At 45.5% G+C, this 19,802-nt stretch overlaps 1 protein-coding gene across 1 annotated transcript in view; it reads right to left on the bottom strand.

Annotated features, from left to right (window-relative positions):
* Nucleotides 1–598: 598 nt before the first annotated feature.
* Nucleotides 599–19,802, bottom strand: part of LOC308369928 (NACHT, LRR and PYD domains-containing protein 1 homolog) — a gene marked incomplete at both ends in the record, with an annotated part of 31,836 nt that continues 12,632 nt past the window's right edge. The window contains 6 exons of the mRNA XM_080844490.1: nucleotides 599–893; nucleotides 2,216–2,814; nucleotides 5,272–5,972; nucleotides 8,614–9,536; nucleotides 10,695–10,765; nucleotides 11,991–12,153. Of these exons, the coding sequence (XP_080700616.1) occupies nucleotides 599–893; nucleotides 2,216–2,814; nucleotides 5,272–5,972; nucleotides 8,614–9,536; nucleotides 10,695–10,765; nucleotides 11,991–12,153 (2,752 nt within the window). The remainder of the gene's footprint in view (nucleotides 894–2,215; nucleotides 2,815–5,271; nucleotides 5,973–8,613; nucleotides 9,537–10,694; nucleotides 10,766–11,990; nucleotides 12,154–19,802) is intronic.

Below are 19,802 nucleotides of genomic sequence, written 5' to 3'. Positions count from 1 at the left end.
GATTAAAGTTGATCCGAGAGACTAGAGCTCAGATTAAAGTTGATCTGAGAGACTAGAGCTCAGATTAAAGTTTATCTGAGAGACCAGAGCTCAGATTAAAGTTTATCTGAGAGATCTGAGCTCAGGTTAAGAGATCCATCCTCCTCTTGGAGTGTCTTCTAGAAGGGGCTCCTCAGGGTTGAGTTCATCTGAAAGACATTTTCATCTTAACTTCATATGAACCCAAGGAGCTCTACAACTATAGGACTATAACTACTCTAAAGGATGCAGTTGGAGTATCCTCTGCGCTCATAAAGCACCCACAATCCTATGCACACGTACCAGAGCCTTTTTACAAATAAAGTGGTGCGGAATTTGAAGGTGAAAACTTGTCAATGATAGGAAGGAGTCTCGCGTAGCTTTTCAAAGACCCAACTTGGATGGTCTCAAAAGGACCCATCCTTGACTTTGAGAAACAGCAAGGATCTCTAGGAAAGAGGAGCAGTATTTGGCAGTGTGTCACCACAGAAACAGCAAGGATCTCTAGGAAAGAGGAGCAGTATTTGGCAGGATCTCTGAGATGAGAGTAGACCCTGGCAGGCTGGGTGTCCTGCTGTTGTCACGCTGTCCACAGCTCGTCCACTAGGAGGCGCTCCTTTGCCTGAAGGATCCTGTAGAAGGCCAGTTTGCCCTTAGCTGTCTGCAGGCCACCATAAAGGACTCTCATTTTGTCCTGACTGGTGAGAGCAGCATCGATGTTAGAGTAGGTCTCCGGGCCGATGACTACCTGGGAGAGGAGCTCGTCAGCTATGGGCATCACCTCTCTCACACTGCTGATGAGCTCTGCCCTCTTCTCGTCCACAAAGCCAGCTGCCTCCTGCCTGCCGACCTGTCCTGGGCTCCTGCTGGGCTGCCTGTACAAGAGATATATAACTATATATGACTCAGACAGACATAGTTTATGTATCTATATCCATATAACTCACAGCCTCCCAATGCAGAGATATATAACTATATATGATTCAGACAGACATAGTATATAACTCACGGCCACCCAATGCAGAGATATATAACTATATGACTCAGACAGACATAGTACGGTATATGTATCTGTATCCATATAACTCACAGCCACCCAATGCAGAGCTATAGACTCAGAGTGTGAGAGATCATTGTTATGTTCCCTGTATCTTTTACGTAGCAATCATTCACAGCCCATACAGAGATCAACACAGAAACATTGTCTCTTGTTCTACAACTTCAGCTAGGCTGGTTTATTGTGAACGGGAATTTATACAAGTCAGGGGTGCCACCTAGTGGTCACCATAAACAAATCACCTTCAGCTTCGTACATAACATTTCCTCCCCGCTAAGATATGTTGTCAATCAACACAAAGGATATTTACTTTAACACAACAGAAAAGATATTAGCTTTCTTTTTTTTTTTACATCAAATAATAATGAGGGGATGTCTTCTTATACTGCAAACAATATGTCTCAGAACTCACAGTCTTACAACATTATGTTACATCCAACAATGTGGTCACTCCGCACCGTAACGTATGGGCGGTTTAGTAATCCTCACAGGATAGCGTCTCATTGTCTCTGTTACCGGAGTACCGGTTAGCCCAGTCTGTGGTGGGTCAGTGGACTGGTGTGGAGATTGTGTGTGCTGAGAAATTTGACAGTCCGGCTCCTGTGTGTGAGGTGTATTAGAGTGAAGTGTGGTGCAGATATCACTCGGGGGTAAGTCCTCTGGTATTGGAAGGTTCACTGCAGTCTGCTGCAGCTCTGGATCGGGGCGTGTTAGCATCTGATCCACATGGCGTTTCCATACCCCTGGTACTCCCACAATTACCCTGTACGACACTGGACCTGTCTTTTCCACAACAATACCTTGTGTCCACTTCTCCTCCCCCTTCCTATAGTCACGCACAAGGACTGGCTCCCCAACATCAAACTGCCTGTCCTTTGAGTGTTGGTGGCGGCGTTGTTGTTGGGCATCCTGTGATCTGTGCACTGTTCCAGCAACACTGGGTTTCAGGAAATCCAGACGAGAACGCAGCCTGCGTCCGAGGAACAACATGGCTGGCGTTTCAGTTGTTGTGGTGTGGGGGATGTTGCGGTATGCCAGCAGGAACGTTGTTGCACCATCCCAGTGCCTTTGGAAGATTTTAGGGCCTGTTTGAATGTGCGCACAAAATGCTCGGCCAAGCCATTGGTAGCAGGATGATACGGCGCAGAGCGGATGTGTTTGACTCCATTGGACTTCAGGAAGGCACTGAATTCTTCAGAGCAGAACTGAGGTCCGTTGTCGCTCACAAGGATGTGCGGAATTCCATGGCGACTGAAAAGTCCCCTGAGCACTTGTATGGTCTTGCTGGCTGTGGTGCTGTCCATGATATGCACCTCAGGCCACTTGGAATGGGCGTCCACCGTGATCAGGTACATATGTCCATAAAAAGGACCCGCAAAGTCCACATGTATCCGTTCCCAAGGACTGGATGGCCACATCCAAGGGTGTAGAGGAGCTAGCCCAGGTGCTTTTTGTATGCTTTGACACGGGGGGCAGGATTTGGTGTGAAGCTCAATTTGAGAGTCGATGCCGGGCCACCACACATAACTGCGTGCCAAGCTCTTCATCCTCACTACTCCTGGATGTGCTGAGTGGAGCTCTTTCAGAACCCGGGGGCGCAGTCTAGGAGGCACAATCACTCTCATACCCCACATGAGGCATCCCTGCTGTATAGTGAGATCATGCCGGTGCAACAGATAGGGCGACAGCTCTTCGTCAGCATCCTTTGCAGCTGGAAAACGACCAGTGGAGACAATTTCCTGGACACGAGATAAAGTGGAGTCAGACAGGGTCTCACGTTTGGTCTCGGTGTTACTGACTGGTAGCGTGTCCAACTGAGATGTGTAGAACACCTCTACTGCGCCTAGCTTCTCTTTAGGAGTGTGTGAGAGTGGTAAGCGTGAAAGTCCATCTGCATTTGCATGTAGTGCACCTTTACGGTATTGGATGGTATACTCATGGGCTGATAGGAGGAGTGCCCAGCGCTGCATTCGGGCTGCAGCCATTGATGGAGTACTTTTCACTGGACTCAGGATGGAGGTCAGCGGGCGATGGTCAGTGAGTAGGGTAAACTTGTTACCATAGAGGTACTGATGGAACTTGCGCACTCCGAAGACTATCGCTAGCGCCTCCCTCTCTCTATCTGGGCATAGTTTTGTTCTGCCTTACTGAGTGTTCGTGAAGCATAAGCTATAGGTGGTTCCTCTCCATCAGGCATAGCGTGCGAGAGCACAGCTCCGACCCCATATGGTGAAGCGTCGCATGCAAGGCAAAGGGGCAGCTCAGGATTGTAGTGCAGGCATGAGAATCACTCACCTTTCAGCGAAATTCGCCGTTTTGAAAACAAAATAGGTGACTTACGTGAATCGTGTAGATTCGATGAGTTTTGTTTTTGTGGGGGGGGGGGGGGGGGGGGGTTGGACATATTTTTCATATTCAGATGACATGTACATTTGTACTGAACTAGTGCTGGCGGCGGCAAGGTGCTCAGTGTTGCCAGATTGTAAATTGCGTATCATATCAAAGGCTCAAAATGATCGTATTTGGAGGATAATGAATTATATCTGTCAACACTGGGAAAGTTTGACCAATGACAGAGCTCGCGCAAGAAGGTGGAACGTAAGTGATACCCTTTCCAAAACGTGTAAAGACGTAATAACTCATTTGTGAAAGACCCAGAGAAACAATAATATCCGACGAGGCAAAATCCCGGACAATTTTGGAATCCCTGCTGGACGCATTTTTTTGGTGTGACCGTAATGTTACCATATAAAACGTTAAAACATGTGTTCGGTAACTTAACGGGATGATTCATTTCAAGGGGCATAACCTTCAGATACAAGTATGAAAAAGTTAGCAATGATGTGATTAGCCTGGTTACGAGACGGCTACGGTGTGAATAACTGATGGAGTAAGATAATTTAGCTACATTAACTCAAACGCCACGGAGACTCCCTGTTCTAACTTTGAATCGCTCTGTTGGGGCAAAGTGACCATTGCAAAGGTGTTTGACTACAGACTGTTAACGTAGCAAACAATTCCTACTATTTCAGCCAGTCAACTTACAAGCCTTGCAGGTATAAAACAAATCATGACGTCAGATGACCATTTTCAGTCTCGTTACCATAAACAAGACCCAATACAGAGCAACCCTGAGCACTGACATGATAAGCACTTTGGTGACAAGAAAGGTGAGCATGGCTGCAAAGGGGACTCTTGTCACATGGAAGGCTTCAGTGATGCTCTGCTCAAAAAGGCCAAGTCGCCAAGCTATGAGGCAAAGCAGTCAAGAGCAAGTGCCACTGGAAGTAGATAGATGGATACTTTAATAGGAGCTTAACATATTTTTAAATATATATATCCAGTTATTCAACATAATAAATCAGCGGCGAAAAAAACAATAGAATCATATTTTCTTGACAAGAATTCCATAAATGAAAAGAGATCCTTACATTTTGCATCATTTAGTACTTCTAAAGAATATATGATTGTATTGTTTTTTTCGCCGCTGATTTATTATGTTGAATAACTGGATGATGCGAGTGCATGGAAATATTAACGCGAAGGGCCTCGCCAATAAAATGTATTGAAATCTGAATTACATAACATTGTATTGGCTGTCAATCATGATGGAAGAGTAGACAAGTTAAGTTACGGCATCTCTCGTGGGGGCTATGCATTAAGCCATTTGTGGTGCCCTTACCACATTGTGCCTCATATACTGTAAATGATAGACCCAGTGACAGGCTGGCATGAAATGGCTTGCATAATACTAAGTAAGGAGGCCAAAATATTTTTTGACTCATGGCTGAAGCTAAGTTTCTCCAGCTCTCCCCAGGTTGGAAAAAAAGCATCTCAAACTTCATCAGATTGACGCTTTAAAATATGGAATATTTAAATTTTACTTACAGGGGGGGCACGCCCCCGGACCCCCCCAGAGGGGTAATATCCTCCTCACCTTTTTCACCCCTTACCCGTTTTCATGCCTGGTAGTGTGTTAATACTTCCTGTGATACTAGGAGTGCTTTAGCTTTCTGGAAAACTGACTCACAGTCTGCTGTCCACTGCCATTGCTTCCCTTTGTTTAGCAGTTCATTCAAAGGTTTAAGGACAGTGGCTAGATCAGGAATGAAGCGTCCATAATAGTTCAGCATTCCTAGGAACGAACGTAGCTGGCTGACATCACTTGGTGCTGGTGCTTCCACAATAGCACGTACCTTCTCTGGTGATTTGTGGAGCCCGAGCGCGTCAATGATGTGTCCCAAGTATTCCACAGACTTCTGGAAAAACAGGCACTTCTCTTGCTTGAGATGCAGGCCATACTCCTCTAGCCTGCCTAGGACTGAATCCAGCGCTTTGAGGTGAGTCTGTTCATCAGGACCACTGATGAGGATGTCGTCCAGGTAACAGTGTGTGTAAGGCAGTCCAAGCAGTACATGATCCATAGCCTTTTGGAACAAGCCAGGTGATGACGCTACGCCAAAGGGCAAGCGATTAAAGCGGAATAGCCCTTTCTGTGTGGAGATAGTAAGCAGCTTCCTACACGTCTCTTCTACCTCCATCTGCAGATAGGCATTCGATAGGTCTAACTTACTGAAGCGTTGCCCTCCTGCTAGAGAGGCAAAAATGTCTTCAATGCGTGGTATTGGGTATCTATCCACGCAGAGAGCTTGGTTGAGGGTGACCTTGAAATCGCCACACAGTCTAACTGTGCCATCCTTCTTGATTACTGGCACCACAGGTGTGGCCCACTCACTATTCTCCAATGGTGAGATCACCCCAAGCTCAGTTAGGCGCTTCAGCTCGGCCTCAACTCGAGGGCGAAGTGCATAGGGCACATTACGTGGGGGGCAGAATTTAGGTATACTGTTAGGTCTAACAGTCAGGGTGGCTTTAATCTGCTTCAGTGTGCCTAACTCTGTAGAGAACACAGCTGAGTGTCTCTTTAACACCATTTTCAAGCTGTCTTTCTCTCTTGGCTCAACGGCATGCACTGTCTTCAAGTCTTTCCAATTCAGTTTGATCACTCTTAGCCACTCTCTACCAAACAGTGGAGGTGCATCAACTTTCACTATGTACAAAGGCAAAACAGCACACTGCTTATTTAACTTAACTTGTACTTTGATCACCCCTTCCGGTGCCAATGGCTCTCCAGTGTAAGTTTTAAGCATTATCTCAGTGGGTTGCAGAGGTAATTTACTTAACTTGCTTCTATACAGTTCCCAAGAAATTAAAGACACAGCAGCCCCAGTATCCAATTCCATTTCCATTTTCTTTCCATTAACTCTAGGCAGCACAGAGATTCTGGAATATTTCCCTTTTTCAGACAAGGCATAAAGTCCCAACTCAGAGTCAGTGTCAGAATTAGTCTCATCACTATCACTAACATTTCTAGCATCCACATGATGAATTCTCTTCTTTCTGTCTTTAACACTGCGCTTCATGGTATTACCTTTCTGTCTCCATTCTCTGTCTTGGCTGCTTCTGGCTTGGCTGCTTCTGGCTTGGTTGCTTCTGGCTTGGCTGCTTCTGGCTTTACCCTTGCACATTTGCTTGGTATGGCCTTTCCTCCCACACTGGTAACATTCGCGATCTTTGTACCAGCAGTCTTTGTCCGTATGGTTCATTTTCCCGCGGCATTGGTCACCTTTGTTGGCACTTATTGCATGCACTTTAAGTGAACTGCTTAATTGCTGCACGTCGCGTGTGGCTGTCTCTGTCGACACCGCATAATCCACTGCTTTCTGAAAAGTAAGATCCTTCTCAGTCAAAAGGCGCTTCTGAACTGTTTCAGTCTTTAGTCCACAGACAAATCTGTCCCGTAACGCGTCTTCAAGATAAGCACCGAACTCACAGTATTCAGAAAGTCTTTTCAGTACAGCAACGTACTGTGCAAAGGTTTCTTCTTCCCCCTGATTACGCTCGTGGAACCGGAATCTTTCCGCTATAACAAGCGGTCTTGGAGCGAAATGGGCTTGCAATACTTCCACCACACGTCCATAATCCATCTCCCCTGGCTTGTCAGGAGCCACCAAACTGCGAAGTAATCCATAAGTTCTTGGTCCCATCACACTAAACAACACCGGCACTTTCTTCCCTGTTCTGATCTCATTAGCCAGAATGTAATGTTCAAAACGCTCAATATAAGTTGCCCATTGCTCACCGGTATCATCAAAGGGATCCATATTTCCAATTATTCCCGCCATGATGCGTTTGCTCTCAGTTGTTTGCACTTCAATGATGGAGTCCTCGTTAGAAGATTGGCTCATCACCTCTTAACAGATACACTCTAGCTCACTAGCTAGCTTCCAACGTGGTTCTTCTTTTGTTCTGATGACCAGCAAACAGTCTTCAGAACTACACACCTCGTCGCCAATTTATGTTATGTTCCCTGTATCTTTTACGTAGCAATCATTCACAGCCCATACAGAGATCAACACAGAAACATTGTATCTTGTTCTACAACTTCAGCTAGGCTGGTTTATTGTGAACGGGAATTTATACAAGTCAGGGGTGCCACCTAGTGGTCACCATAAACGAAGCACCTTCAGCTTCATACATAACAATCATGACACCATTTACCTGCCTGTACAAAATGATATCTCTACAAGTGAGATTGTAAAACTCCATTTACCTGTCTGTGTTGACTGATGCTGATGGTTGGACTGTACGGAGAGAAAGGGTGGAAACAGCAGATAGAAGAAGAAACAATCACCAGTCTATTACAATCACAATCACCAGTCTATTACAGTCACAATCACCAGTCTATTACAGTCACAGTCACAATCACCAGTCTATTAAAGTCACAATCACCAGTCTATTACAGTCACAATCACCAGTCTATTACAATCACAATCACCAGTCTATTACAGTCACAATCACCAGTCTATTACAGTCACAGTCACAATCACCAGTCTATTACAGTCACAATCACCAGTCTATTACAGTCACAAACACCAGTCTATTACAGTCACAGTCACAATCACCAGTCTATTACAGTCACAGTCACAATCACCAGTCTATTACAGTCACAATCACCAGTCTATTACAGTCACAATCACCAGTCTATTACAATCACAGTCACAATCACCAGTCTATTACAGTCACAGTCACAATCACCAGTCTATTACAGTCACAATCACCAGTCTATTACAGTCACAGTCACAATCACCAGTCTATTACAGTCACAATCACCAGTCTATTACAGTCACAATCACCAGTCTATTACAGTCACAAACACCAGTCTATTACAGTCACAGTCACAATCACCAGTCTATTACAGTCACAATCACCAGTCTATTACAGTCACAATCACCAGTCTATTACAGTCACAATCACCAGTCTATTACAGTCACAGTCCCAATCACCAGTCTATTACAGACACAGACACAATCACCAGTCTATTACAGTCACAGTCACAATCACCAGTCTATTACAGTCACAAACACCAGTCTATTAGCATATAAAAGTCACACGGTGTGTGTACCTTCAGTATGTGTGTGTGTGTGTGTGTGTGTGTGTGTGTGTGTGTGTGTGTGTGTGTGTGTTTGTGTGAGTACCTTCAGTGGGAGCGCCTCTGGTCCTTCCCCGACTCTCTGGTGGTTGTCTGGCCTCTCCGTCATCAAACGTTTGAAACTCTGCTCTCCACACTGACTGCCCCCTGCTGTCTGCAGAGCTGAACAACACCATGGGAAAGGAGGCAGCAGCCTCAGGAAGTTTCACCTCAAAGAAGTTGGGGGTGGTCTTGCTGTATCTCAGCATCAGCTCCTCTGGTAAGATCTTAGAGGGACAGTCGTCAGTCGTTAGGCTATAGAAGCCGTCAATCTGAAGAGGCCTAACAGGATGGTGTTTTGGCACCCAAACCCCCCGTAACTTCTCCTCAACTCTCTCCACCAGCTGCTCCAGACGGGGATCTTCAGGCAGGAGGTAGGCGCGGAAATCCAGGGGTGACGTGCTGCTCTGATAGACCAGCACTTCTGAATGGACGCTCATGGGAAACAGCAGAGACTTTAAATAATAGATCACTCCAAGAGGAGAGAAGGAGGGGTGGGCAAGCCTGGCATGGCGTCGGGTCAGCTCACACACCTCCACACACACTCCACTGTCCTGCCCATGCAGGACCCTCACAGCATCATGCACAGACGCCTCACAACCCCCCAAACACAGGAAATGTGGCAGATGGATCTCCTCCAGCTCTCCTGACATGAGCCTGATGTCCATCAGAGGACCAGCTGGGCTGGACTGCATGTGGGCCAGTTCTTCAGCATAGACATGCCAGTCTGTGAAGCAGTACTGCAGGGTGACTGGACCGGCACACGACCAGCGCAGACCAGACTCTGAGCACTCATAGCTCCCTGCAGGAGAGCTCAGGCTGTAGGTTGAGACGCTCTTCTCTGTAGAGACTTCAGGCTCCACCAGGACCCAGTGGCTGGTGTCTGGAACTTCAGCACAGGATTCACAGCTCCTCTGTGGGTCATCACTGCTATAAGACAAACAAACACACACACACACACACACACACACACACACACACACACACACACACAGAGGAGGGGGATATGTGAATGGAAATGAAAGTCAGTAGTAAATTCAGAGACTACTGCTTCATTTAGAAGTAAAGCACAAATATAACTGTTCATGTAAAATGAACATTATCAGGCTTAATTTCAGTTCCTCATTACATCAGCTTTAAAAACTGCAAGTCCCAGAATGCACCACTAGTAGGCCAGTGCAGGCTGCTCATTACATTAAGTTGGAGCACCTGTTAATGGAAAGCCTTGCAGCAAACATCTCAGCAGAGAGAGAGAGAGAGAGAGGCAAACAAAGGATCTACCTGTGGTACAACCAAAGAAGCCACTGGTACTGTGACTTTATGTGTTTCTTATTGTGATGATTATTTGTTGTTGGAAGTGCTGCTATAGTCATTGATGATGATGATGGTAGAATGAATAGTTTGACTTGTGTAAAACTAACAACCAAGCAGCACACAGCAATGTTTGAGTGTATTTTGTTGCTTGTTCAATTTGTAATGATGTTTGAAGTGCTTCCTTAAAAACACCAATGATGCATACTGTTTGCAGTCATTGAACAGTCTCTCAGTCATAAGTTGTGATTGTTTCAGCAATTCCAACTGTTGTAAGCTTTGGTACCATACTGAAATAGTTTGAAGTTTATTTGCATTTTTGTAAAACTTGTGCTTTTTGTGATTTGAAGGTTTTCAACCTAATGAACCAACCAGTCAACAAACAAACAAGGAAAAATAAAAATGAAGCTGTGTTGGAAAGAGTTGTCCCGTGCATCCTTTGGGGTTCGTGTACCAGGCCATTTCAAGTTGGGCCAGAGAGTTAGAGAAGAAAAACCTAGGAACTTGGCAATAACACATCCCTACTTCTATTATGTCAGGCCTTCACATATTGTGAAACTAAGGTTACGCAATTTGAAAATGAAGGGGATGTGACTGGATCCCAAAGTGCTCTCCATGATTGGAGGGAAACTAAACGCTGTTCTAGTAGGTGCCAATCACCACAGGTTGGCTTGTCAGAACAGAAAGATGCCAATGAAGATGTATTTAATTACACACAACACACACACACACACACACACACACACAAATACTGCCCATTCTGCAACAACATCACACAATTCAACCAGTGCACAATCCTCCCTAACAGTGCTGCTCAGGAGCTGGGTCTCCAAGGACAAAGTGATGGTCTGGCACCCAGAAGTGAGACAGTCACCCCAGAAGAGGTTCAACCCGTGCATAAAGCTTTGTGGCCGTGTTTGTGGCATCAGTCAGTCACCCCAGAAGAGGTTCAACCCGTGCATGAAGCTTTGTGGCCGTGTTGGTGGCGGGCTCTAACTGTGTCAAGATTCATGCAATCCATTGAAGAACAGATCAGACACTTTTAGTCAAATACATTTGTTTACCTCTTTGCCAAAGTTAGAACATTAATGCTCTTAAATGTGTGGAACCTGCTTGATTAGATTAACTTCAAACCAGTGCAAAGTAACACAGTCTTCCCAAACACACACATACAGTCTTCACACACACACACACACACACACACACATAGTAAGACACAGTCTTCCCAAACACACACATACAGTCTTCACACACACACACACACACATAGTAAGACACAGTCTTCCCACACACACACATACAGTCTTCACACACACACACACACACACACACACAAAGCCTTTTGCATTCTACAGGCACAAGTCTTCACACTTTGCTTTTCACACATAACTGACATCACTGGTTTCAAATGTGTTCATCAGTTGACCAGGAAGGGGATGGCAACGTATCAACTCTCTCTCTCACACAGACACACACACACACACTCTCTATCTCACTTTTTCTCTCTCTCTCTCTCAAATACACACACATATATGCACATACAGATATATACACTCACTCTCTCTCACACACACTCACACACTCTCTCTCTCTCTCTCAAACACACACACATACATGCACATAAAGATATATACACTCACTCTCTCACACACACACAAACACTCTCTTTCTCTCACACACACACAAACACTCTCTTTCTCTCACACATACACACACACACTCTTTCTCTCTCTCTCAGACACTCTCACACATACACACACACACACACAGGGAGAGGACAGTAACCTCTTGCTCTCTCTGGGTTCCTCCTGAAGACTGTGGTGTGTGTGTGTGTGTCTGTTCGGCTTTAATGTCCTTAGGCATTCATTATTAAACATCAGTTATCAGTTGTGTGTGTGTGTGTGTGTGGTCCACCAGACTCACTTGGGAGTGTCATCATAGAGCAGCTGTGGATCCTGCTGGGTTTTGTCTGTGAGGTGCAGCTCTGCAGCATCTGAGGAGTGGGAGCTGCTAGTGGAGGCTGCTGCTGCTGGACTCTCCCTTCTGAGGATACCACCATGCCATCTAGAAGACAATTATAGTGTCATCAGAGAGCAGCTGTGCTCCTGGATCCTGCTGGGTTTTGTCTGTGAGGTGCAGCTCTGCAGCATCTGAGGAGTGGGAGCTGCTAGTGGAGGCTGCTGCTGCTGGACTCTCGCTTCTCAAGGTACGATCATAACCATAACGATCAGTCAACCTAGAAGACAATTATTAATGTGTTCACACTCATATCAGTTTCTCCAGTTTGAAATGGGGATTCTTCAGTACGTCTGGGAGGCTGAACTCCTGCACCTTGCTCTCTCTCTCTCACTCACACACACACTCACACAAACACACACACACACACACACACACACACACATGCATATGAACACACTCTTTGCAGGGTGATCGAAACACACACACACTGACCTGTCAAAGGGTTCTCCACACACACACTGTACCTCAAAAATTACACTGCATCAAACACACCAACACATTCACTGCATGGTGACCTAAACACAAACATCCACACCCACACAAAAAACACGTATAGGCAACACACATGTAAAATCCCCCGTTACGATCCTGGCGGGTCTAGGCCCCGCCCTGTGATATTTGCATGCCTGCTCTCTCTCTGTCTCTACAGCAGGTGCTTGGGGACAGGTGTATCATTGATTGGCTGGCTACAAAAGCCCTGATCAGCTTTGGTCTTCCCGGCATTTTGTTGTCGTTGGATAGTAATTGGATTTTGGATACCCTTGAATTACATTACATTTTTGGTTTCTATTTCACACCACTGACGTTCACCACACTTTTTGCTATAATTATTAAATTCTGCATGGCCTCCCCTTTATGTTTCGTGCATTGAACCGTGTACGTAACAAGGGAGAGTACAATCAAGCAACAAGCAATAGAGACATAGTGTAACAATAAATACTATTTTACATAAGAAATAGAAAAAAGTGAAGGAATGTAACTGATGAAAGTGCAAGTTAAGTACTAGTAGAAGTGCAAGTTAGTAAGGGAGGAACTCTCTGAAGAGTTGGGTCTTAAAGAGCTTCATAAAGGCGGAGAGGGACGCCCCTGCTCTGGTAGTGCTAGAAGCATTTGCCCTTACTAGAGCATTTAAGTGAGTGGGAGCATAACCAGCAATCACTCTGTAAGCAAGCATAACTGACTTGAACTTAATGCGAGCAGCTACAGGCAGCTAGTGGAGCTCAATGAGTAGTGGGGTCACAAACAAACAAACATGATGAGTAAAAGATGACAAATAACCAGAGGATGAGATGAGATGTAAGACAGCCCTAAGCTGTAAGGTGTTAGACAGAAAAAGAAAGTGGAAAGGAAGAGAGAAGGATGAAAGAGGGATGAGAAAAAGCAGAGGACTACAGAGGAAACAGACAGAAGAGAGGCAAACACGGGGAGAGAAAATAAAAGACAGGCATCCATGTTGGGTCTCATGTTATTAAGACCAGAGTGAGATGGTTAGATATTTACTCACATTAGTTTCTCCAGTTTATAGTGGGGGTCCTTCACTAGAGCAGAGAGCTGCTCCACATCTGATGCACTCAGGCTATTGAACATCAGCCACAGCTGTGTGAGACTTGAGTGTGAGGTCAGGGCAGAGGCCAGATAGGAACAGCTCTTCTTTGTCAGGTTACAGTGCTCCAGCCTGGGAGAAACATCATTATACACCTGAACATTAATCATCATGCCTCTATTTCCCCACACACACTCAGGGATACGAACACACACACACACACACCCAGGGATACACACACACACACACACACACACCCTCGGCCCAACACACACAAAAATACCTTCATATTATTATTAGTATTTCACTTACCCCAACACTTACATCCCCTAACCCCCCCCCCCCCCCCCCGCCATCGCCACACACACACTACATGAAATGATGCTTACGTTAGTTCCTTCAGTTTGCAGTTTTGATGAGAAAGAGCAGAACATAAGTGTTTCACTCCTGAGTCTCCCAGCAGCTCATTGTGACCCAGGTGCAGCTGTGTGAGACTTGAGGAGCGTGAGGTCAGGGCAGAGGCCAGATAGGAACAGCTCTTCTCTGTCAGGTTACAGTTCCACAGCCTGGGAGAAACACCATGATACACCTGAATATTAATCATCATTCCTTTATTTCCCCACACACACTCAGGGATACAAACACACACACACACACCCAGGGATACAAAAAACACACACACAATCAGGGATACACACACACACACACACACACACACACACACACACAGGGATACAAAAAACACACACACACAATCAGGGATACACACACACACACACACACACACACACCCCCCCACACACACACACAAAGGGATACAAAAAAACACACACACACACAAAGGGATACAAAAAAACACACACACACACAATCAGGGATACACATACAAACACACACACACACACACACACACACACACACACACACACTAGATGCTCCTGAAGCTCACCAAAGGAACTAAAACCAACATACATACAAGTGTTTCACTACCCCCCCCACACACACACACACACTACATGATATGAAGCTTACAGAAGTTCCTCCAGTTTGCAGTTTTGATGAGAAAGAGCAGAACATAAGTGTTTCACTCCTGAGTCTCCCAGCAGCGTATTGTTACTCAGGTTCAGCTGAGTGAGACTTGAGGAGTGTGAGGTCAGGGCAGAGGCCAGATAGGAACAACTCTTCTCTGTCAGGTCACAGCTCTGCAGTCTGGGAGAAACACCATGATACATCTGAATATTAATCATCATTCCTCTATTTCCCCACACACACACTCAGGGATACACACACACACACACACACAATCAGGGATACAAAAAACACACACACACACACAATCAGGGATACACATACACACACACACACACACAGGGATACAAAAAACACACACACACACACAATCAGGGATACACATACACACAAACACACACACACAATAGATGCTCCTGAAGCTCACCAAAGGAACTAAAACCAACATACATACAAGTGTTTCACTAACCCCCACACTACCCCCCCCCCCCCCCCCCCCCCCATCCCCACACACACACTACATGAAATTATGCTCACGTTAGTTCCTTCAGTTTGCAGTCTTGATGAGAAAGAGCAGAACATAAGTGTTTCACTCCTGAGTCTCCCAGCAGCGTATTATTACTCAGGTGCAGCTGTGTGAGACTTGAGGAGTGTGAGGTCAGGGCAGAGGCCAGATAGGAACAGCTCTTCTCTGTCAGGTTACAGCTCTGCAGTCTGGGAGAAACATCATGATACACCTGAATATTAATCACCAATGCTCTGTTGCCGACCGCAAAAGACTGCAGAGGGTGGTGAAAACTGCCCAACGCATCACTGGTTCCACTCTCCCCACAATTGAGGCTGTCCAGAGCAAGAGATGTCTGCGGAGGGCACGCAGCATCATCAAGGACAGCTCACACCCCAACAACAGTCTGTTTGCCCTCCTCCCTTCTGGGAGGCGCTACAGGGTCCTCCGTTCCCGTACCAGCAGGTTCAAGAACAGCTTCATCCCTGCGGCTGTCACCCTGCTGAACTCTGCTCCACGGGGGTAGCCCCCCCACCCCTTCTCACACCTCCCCCTGTAACTGTCCCCCCCCCCCCCCCCCCCCCCCCCCCTCCAACAACTGAACTCTTGCACTATACCTACTTCCCCCCCCCCCCCCACCCTGGCTGACTGCCACTCACCCTCCTCTAGCCATTGTACATTTGCACTATACTTAACTTCACCCCTCCCCCCACCCTGGCTTGACTGCCACACACCCTCCTCCAGCCACTGATCATTTGCACTACACCTCATTCCTCCCCCCCTATACCTGGCTTGACTGCCACACACCCTCCTCCAGCCACTGAACATTTGCACCTTAATGTCTTTTTATAACTGTATCCACTTCACTGTATTACCTGTATTGATTGTACTTTACTACCTCATTCTCTTGATTTCACTTGTTACCATCAGTTTACTTTCACCTGCACTTTATATACTTATCATACCTCACTCTTAGCTCAATTGCTGCTATTCAATTTCTGTTTATATTACAATTCTGTGTCATATTCTAACTCTTACTGTACATATCATATTTATTCACTTAGTCCACCCTACATTTGCACATACTCTGCACTTTTATTGCTATTTGCACTTACTGGTTAGATGCTAAACTGCATTTCGTTATCTCAGTACTTGTACTCTGTATAATGACAATAAAGTTGAATCTAATCTAATCTAATCTAATCCTCTATTTCCCCACACACACTCAGGGATACAAAAAACACACACACACACACAATCAGGGATACACACACACACACACTCACACACAGGGATACAAAAAACACACACACACACACAATCAGGGATACACATACACACACACACACACACACACAATAGATGCTCCTGAAGCTCACCAAAGGAACTAAAACCAACATACATACAAGTGTTTCACTAACCCCACACTACCCCCCCCCCCTCCCCCATCGCCACACACACACTACATGAAATTATGCTTACGTTAGTTCCTTCAGTTTGCAGTTTTGATGAGAAAGAGCAGAACATAAGTGTTTCACTCCTGAGTCTCCCAGCTGGTAATTGCCCTCCAGGTGCAGCTGTGTGAGACTTGAGGAGTGTGAGGTCAGGGCAGAGGCCAGATAGGAACAGCTCGTCTCTGTCAGGTTACAGCTCTGCAGTCTGGGAGAAACATCATGATACATCTGAACATTAATCATCATTCCTCTATTTCCCCACACACACCCAGGGATACAAACACACACACACACACCCAGGGATACAAAAAACACAATCAGGGATACACATACACACACACACACACACATACACACCCCCATACCCCCACCCCAACACACACAAAAATACCTTCATATTATTATTAGTATTTCACTTACCCCAACACTACACCCCCCCCCCCCACACACACACACACACACACTACATGAAATGATGCTTACGTTAGTTCCTTCAGTTTGCAGTTTTGATGAGAAAGAGCAGAACATAAGTGTTTCACTCCTGACTCTCCCATCAGCTTATTGCCATCCAGGTTCAGCTGTGTGAGACTTGAGGAGTGTGAGGTCAGGGCAGAGGCCAGATAGGAACAGCTCTTCTTTGTCAGGTTACAGCTCTCCAGCCTGGGAGAAACATCATGATACATCTGAATATTAATCATCATTCCTCTATTTCCCCACACACACTCAGGGATACAAACACTCACACACACACACACACACACACACACACACACAATCAGGGATACACAAACACACACTGTCATGCCCAGCTTGGCCATGCTGGGTGTGCCGCATTAAAACCCTGTTGGCTGTCCTGTCCCTCCGATTCACAGGGGGAGCCGTCTTGTCTGGCATATGTGGCTAGATGGCAGATGATTGGCGGGACAGAATAAAAAGAGTTCCTGATGTGAGCTTGGGGGCGGCGTCTTTCTCAGATGGACTCTTTGGCACAGGTCTGCCAGACTTTTCCCCGGAGCTTACTCTTTTGGCCATCTACCACTACACATACACTATACTGATCTGCACGACATTGAACTTTACTTTCTCTTGCCTCTCATTCACTGACTTTTGTAAGTATTTTCATTTACTCAGTTAATAAATTATCTTTTGATTTAAACCTTTACTCTGTGTGGTCTCCCCATTTTATGTTACCTCCACATCGAGCCATGTGGTCCTAACACACACACACACACACACACACACCCCCGTTCCCCCCACCCCAACACACACAAAAATACCTTCATATTATTATTAGTATTTCACTTACCCCAAAACTATCACCCCCCCCCCCACACACACACACACACACAAACACACTATATGCTCCTGAAGCTCACCAAAGGAACTAAAACCAACATACATACAAGTGTTTCACTTATTTCACAACCACCCCCCCCCCCCCCCCCCCCCCATTCCTACACACACACTACATGAAATGATGCTTACTGAAGTTCCTCCAGTTTGCAGTTTTGATGAGAAAGAGGGTTCAACAGTAAGCAGTAGCTCACAAGACATACAGTATGCTGGGTTCACCAGTAAGCAGTAGCTCACAAGACATATGCTGGGTTCAACAGTAAGCAGTAGCTCACAAGACATACAGTATGCTGGGTTCACCAGTAAGCAGTAGCTCACAAGACATATGCTGGGTTCAACAGTAAGCAGTAGCTCACAAGACATACAGTATGCTGGGTTCAACAGTAAGCAGTAGCTCACAAGACATACAGTATGCTGGGTTCAACAGTAAGCAGTAGCTCACAAGACATACAGTATGCTGGGTTCAACAGAAAAGAGTAGCTCACAAGACATACAGTATGCTGGGTTAAACACAACGGTAAACCCAACCTGGGAACTTTCTACTTCTGAAATAATATGTGTTCACCTGATCAGCTATAAAATCAATACAGTAGAGATTTCCACAGGAACTTCTGCTGTCTCACCTGCATGACCTCTGATGTAGAGACTGAGGGACTGATGGCACCATTCACACACAAACACACACACAAACCACAGACACAGACACAGACACAGACACAGACACAGACACACACACACACACAGACACAGACACACACACACACACATCATGGACTAAGCATACACACACACAGAGGTCAGATAGGAACAGCTCTTCTCTGTCAGGGTACATCCATTCAGCCTGGGAGAAGCAACATGATACACCTGAACAACAGACGGGTCCAGTGTCCTACAGGGTTCAGGGGTTAGTGGTGGTGTGTTGCACACACACACACACACACACACTCAAACAGTAGCTCACCCATCCCCAAACTAATACAAACATATGCACACACACACCAGGGCTTGACAGTGCGACTGATCTGGTCGCACATACGACTGGAATTTTGGGCGTAAGACTTGATTTGAAATCATGGTCGCACGCGTGCGCCTATAGAAATAAGCAGGAATGTTTTCCTTCTACTGAGGAAAAACGCTGTCTAAATCGAATGCTTGCAACCTGTCATTGCTCAGTACATGTTAAAAAGGCCTTAGTAAATATTTGTTAAATTGCGTTGGTCATGTGATAGTGTTTTGATTTCTCTTCACGGCTTATTTACATGGTGGCAGTTAACTTTGGGAAAATTTTCACAAAATTGAACGTTGCACTTTGTTGAAGTTGTGTGCGTCCATGTAGCCTATACGTAAGTTTGACTTTAGCCTACCTTGTCCATATGTGTTTGTTAGGGTTGTATCTGATAGTTTCTGACGGTAAATCATACCTTTCTGTGCAAACTATGTCCTCTTGGAAAATTGGCAATTATTTTAAAAAAAATGAACTGTTTAAGTGACAGTGCTCTTAACAATTATGAGCAAGCTAAACTATAACAAACACATGGTATTTTAGGTGATTTAGATGGTAGGGGAAGCAGGGCAAAAACAACAACGTTCAGTCAGTTAATTAGACAGAGAAGAGATGCAGAACGAGTTCAGAATTTAAATGGTGAACTATGAACGTGAACGATTCATATTTACTTGTATGAAGGGAACTTTGAACTAGTTCATGAGAGGTGTGAACGTGCACAACACTGCTGATATGCTCTCACACGTCCCCCTCATTCGTAATTGATCCAAAGACACGGTCGGGAGGTGAACGATTAGTTCATCTGCCGGATGCAAGTCTTTGGATAATTTTTCACGTGATCTGCATAGGCTCAACATGGGAAGCTAGAGAAAACTAGAGAAAACCGAAGTTATAAGCTATAAGCTATAAGCTAGAGAAAACCAAAATGTTTCGTTCATTTTGACTGGGTCTTCTGATACGGGTCTTTGGATAATTGTTC

The sequence above is a fragment of the Sprattus sprattus genome, assembly GCF_963457725.1.
Source record: "Sprattus sprattus genome assembly, chromosome: 9".
NCBI classification, from domain to species: Eukaryota; Metazoa; Chordata; class Actinopteri; order Clupeiformes; family Clupeidae; genus Sprattus; species Sprattus sprattus.
Note: the sequence above shows the minus strand (reverse complement) of the source record. Positions and strands in the feature narration are given on the sequence as shown.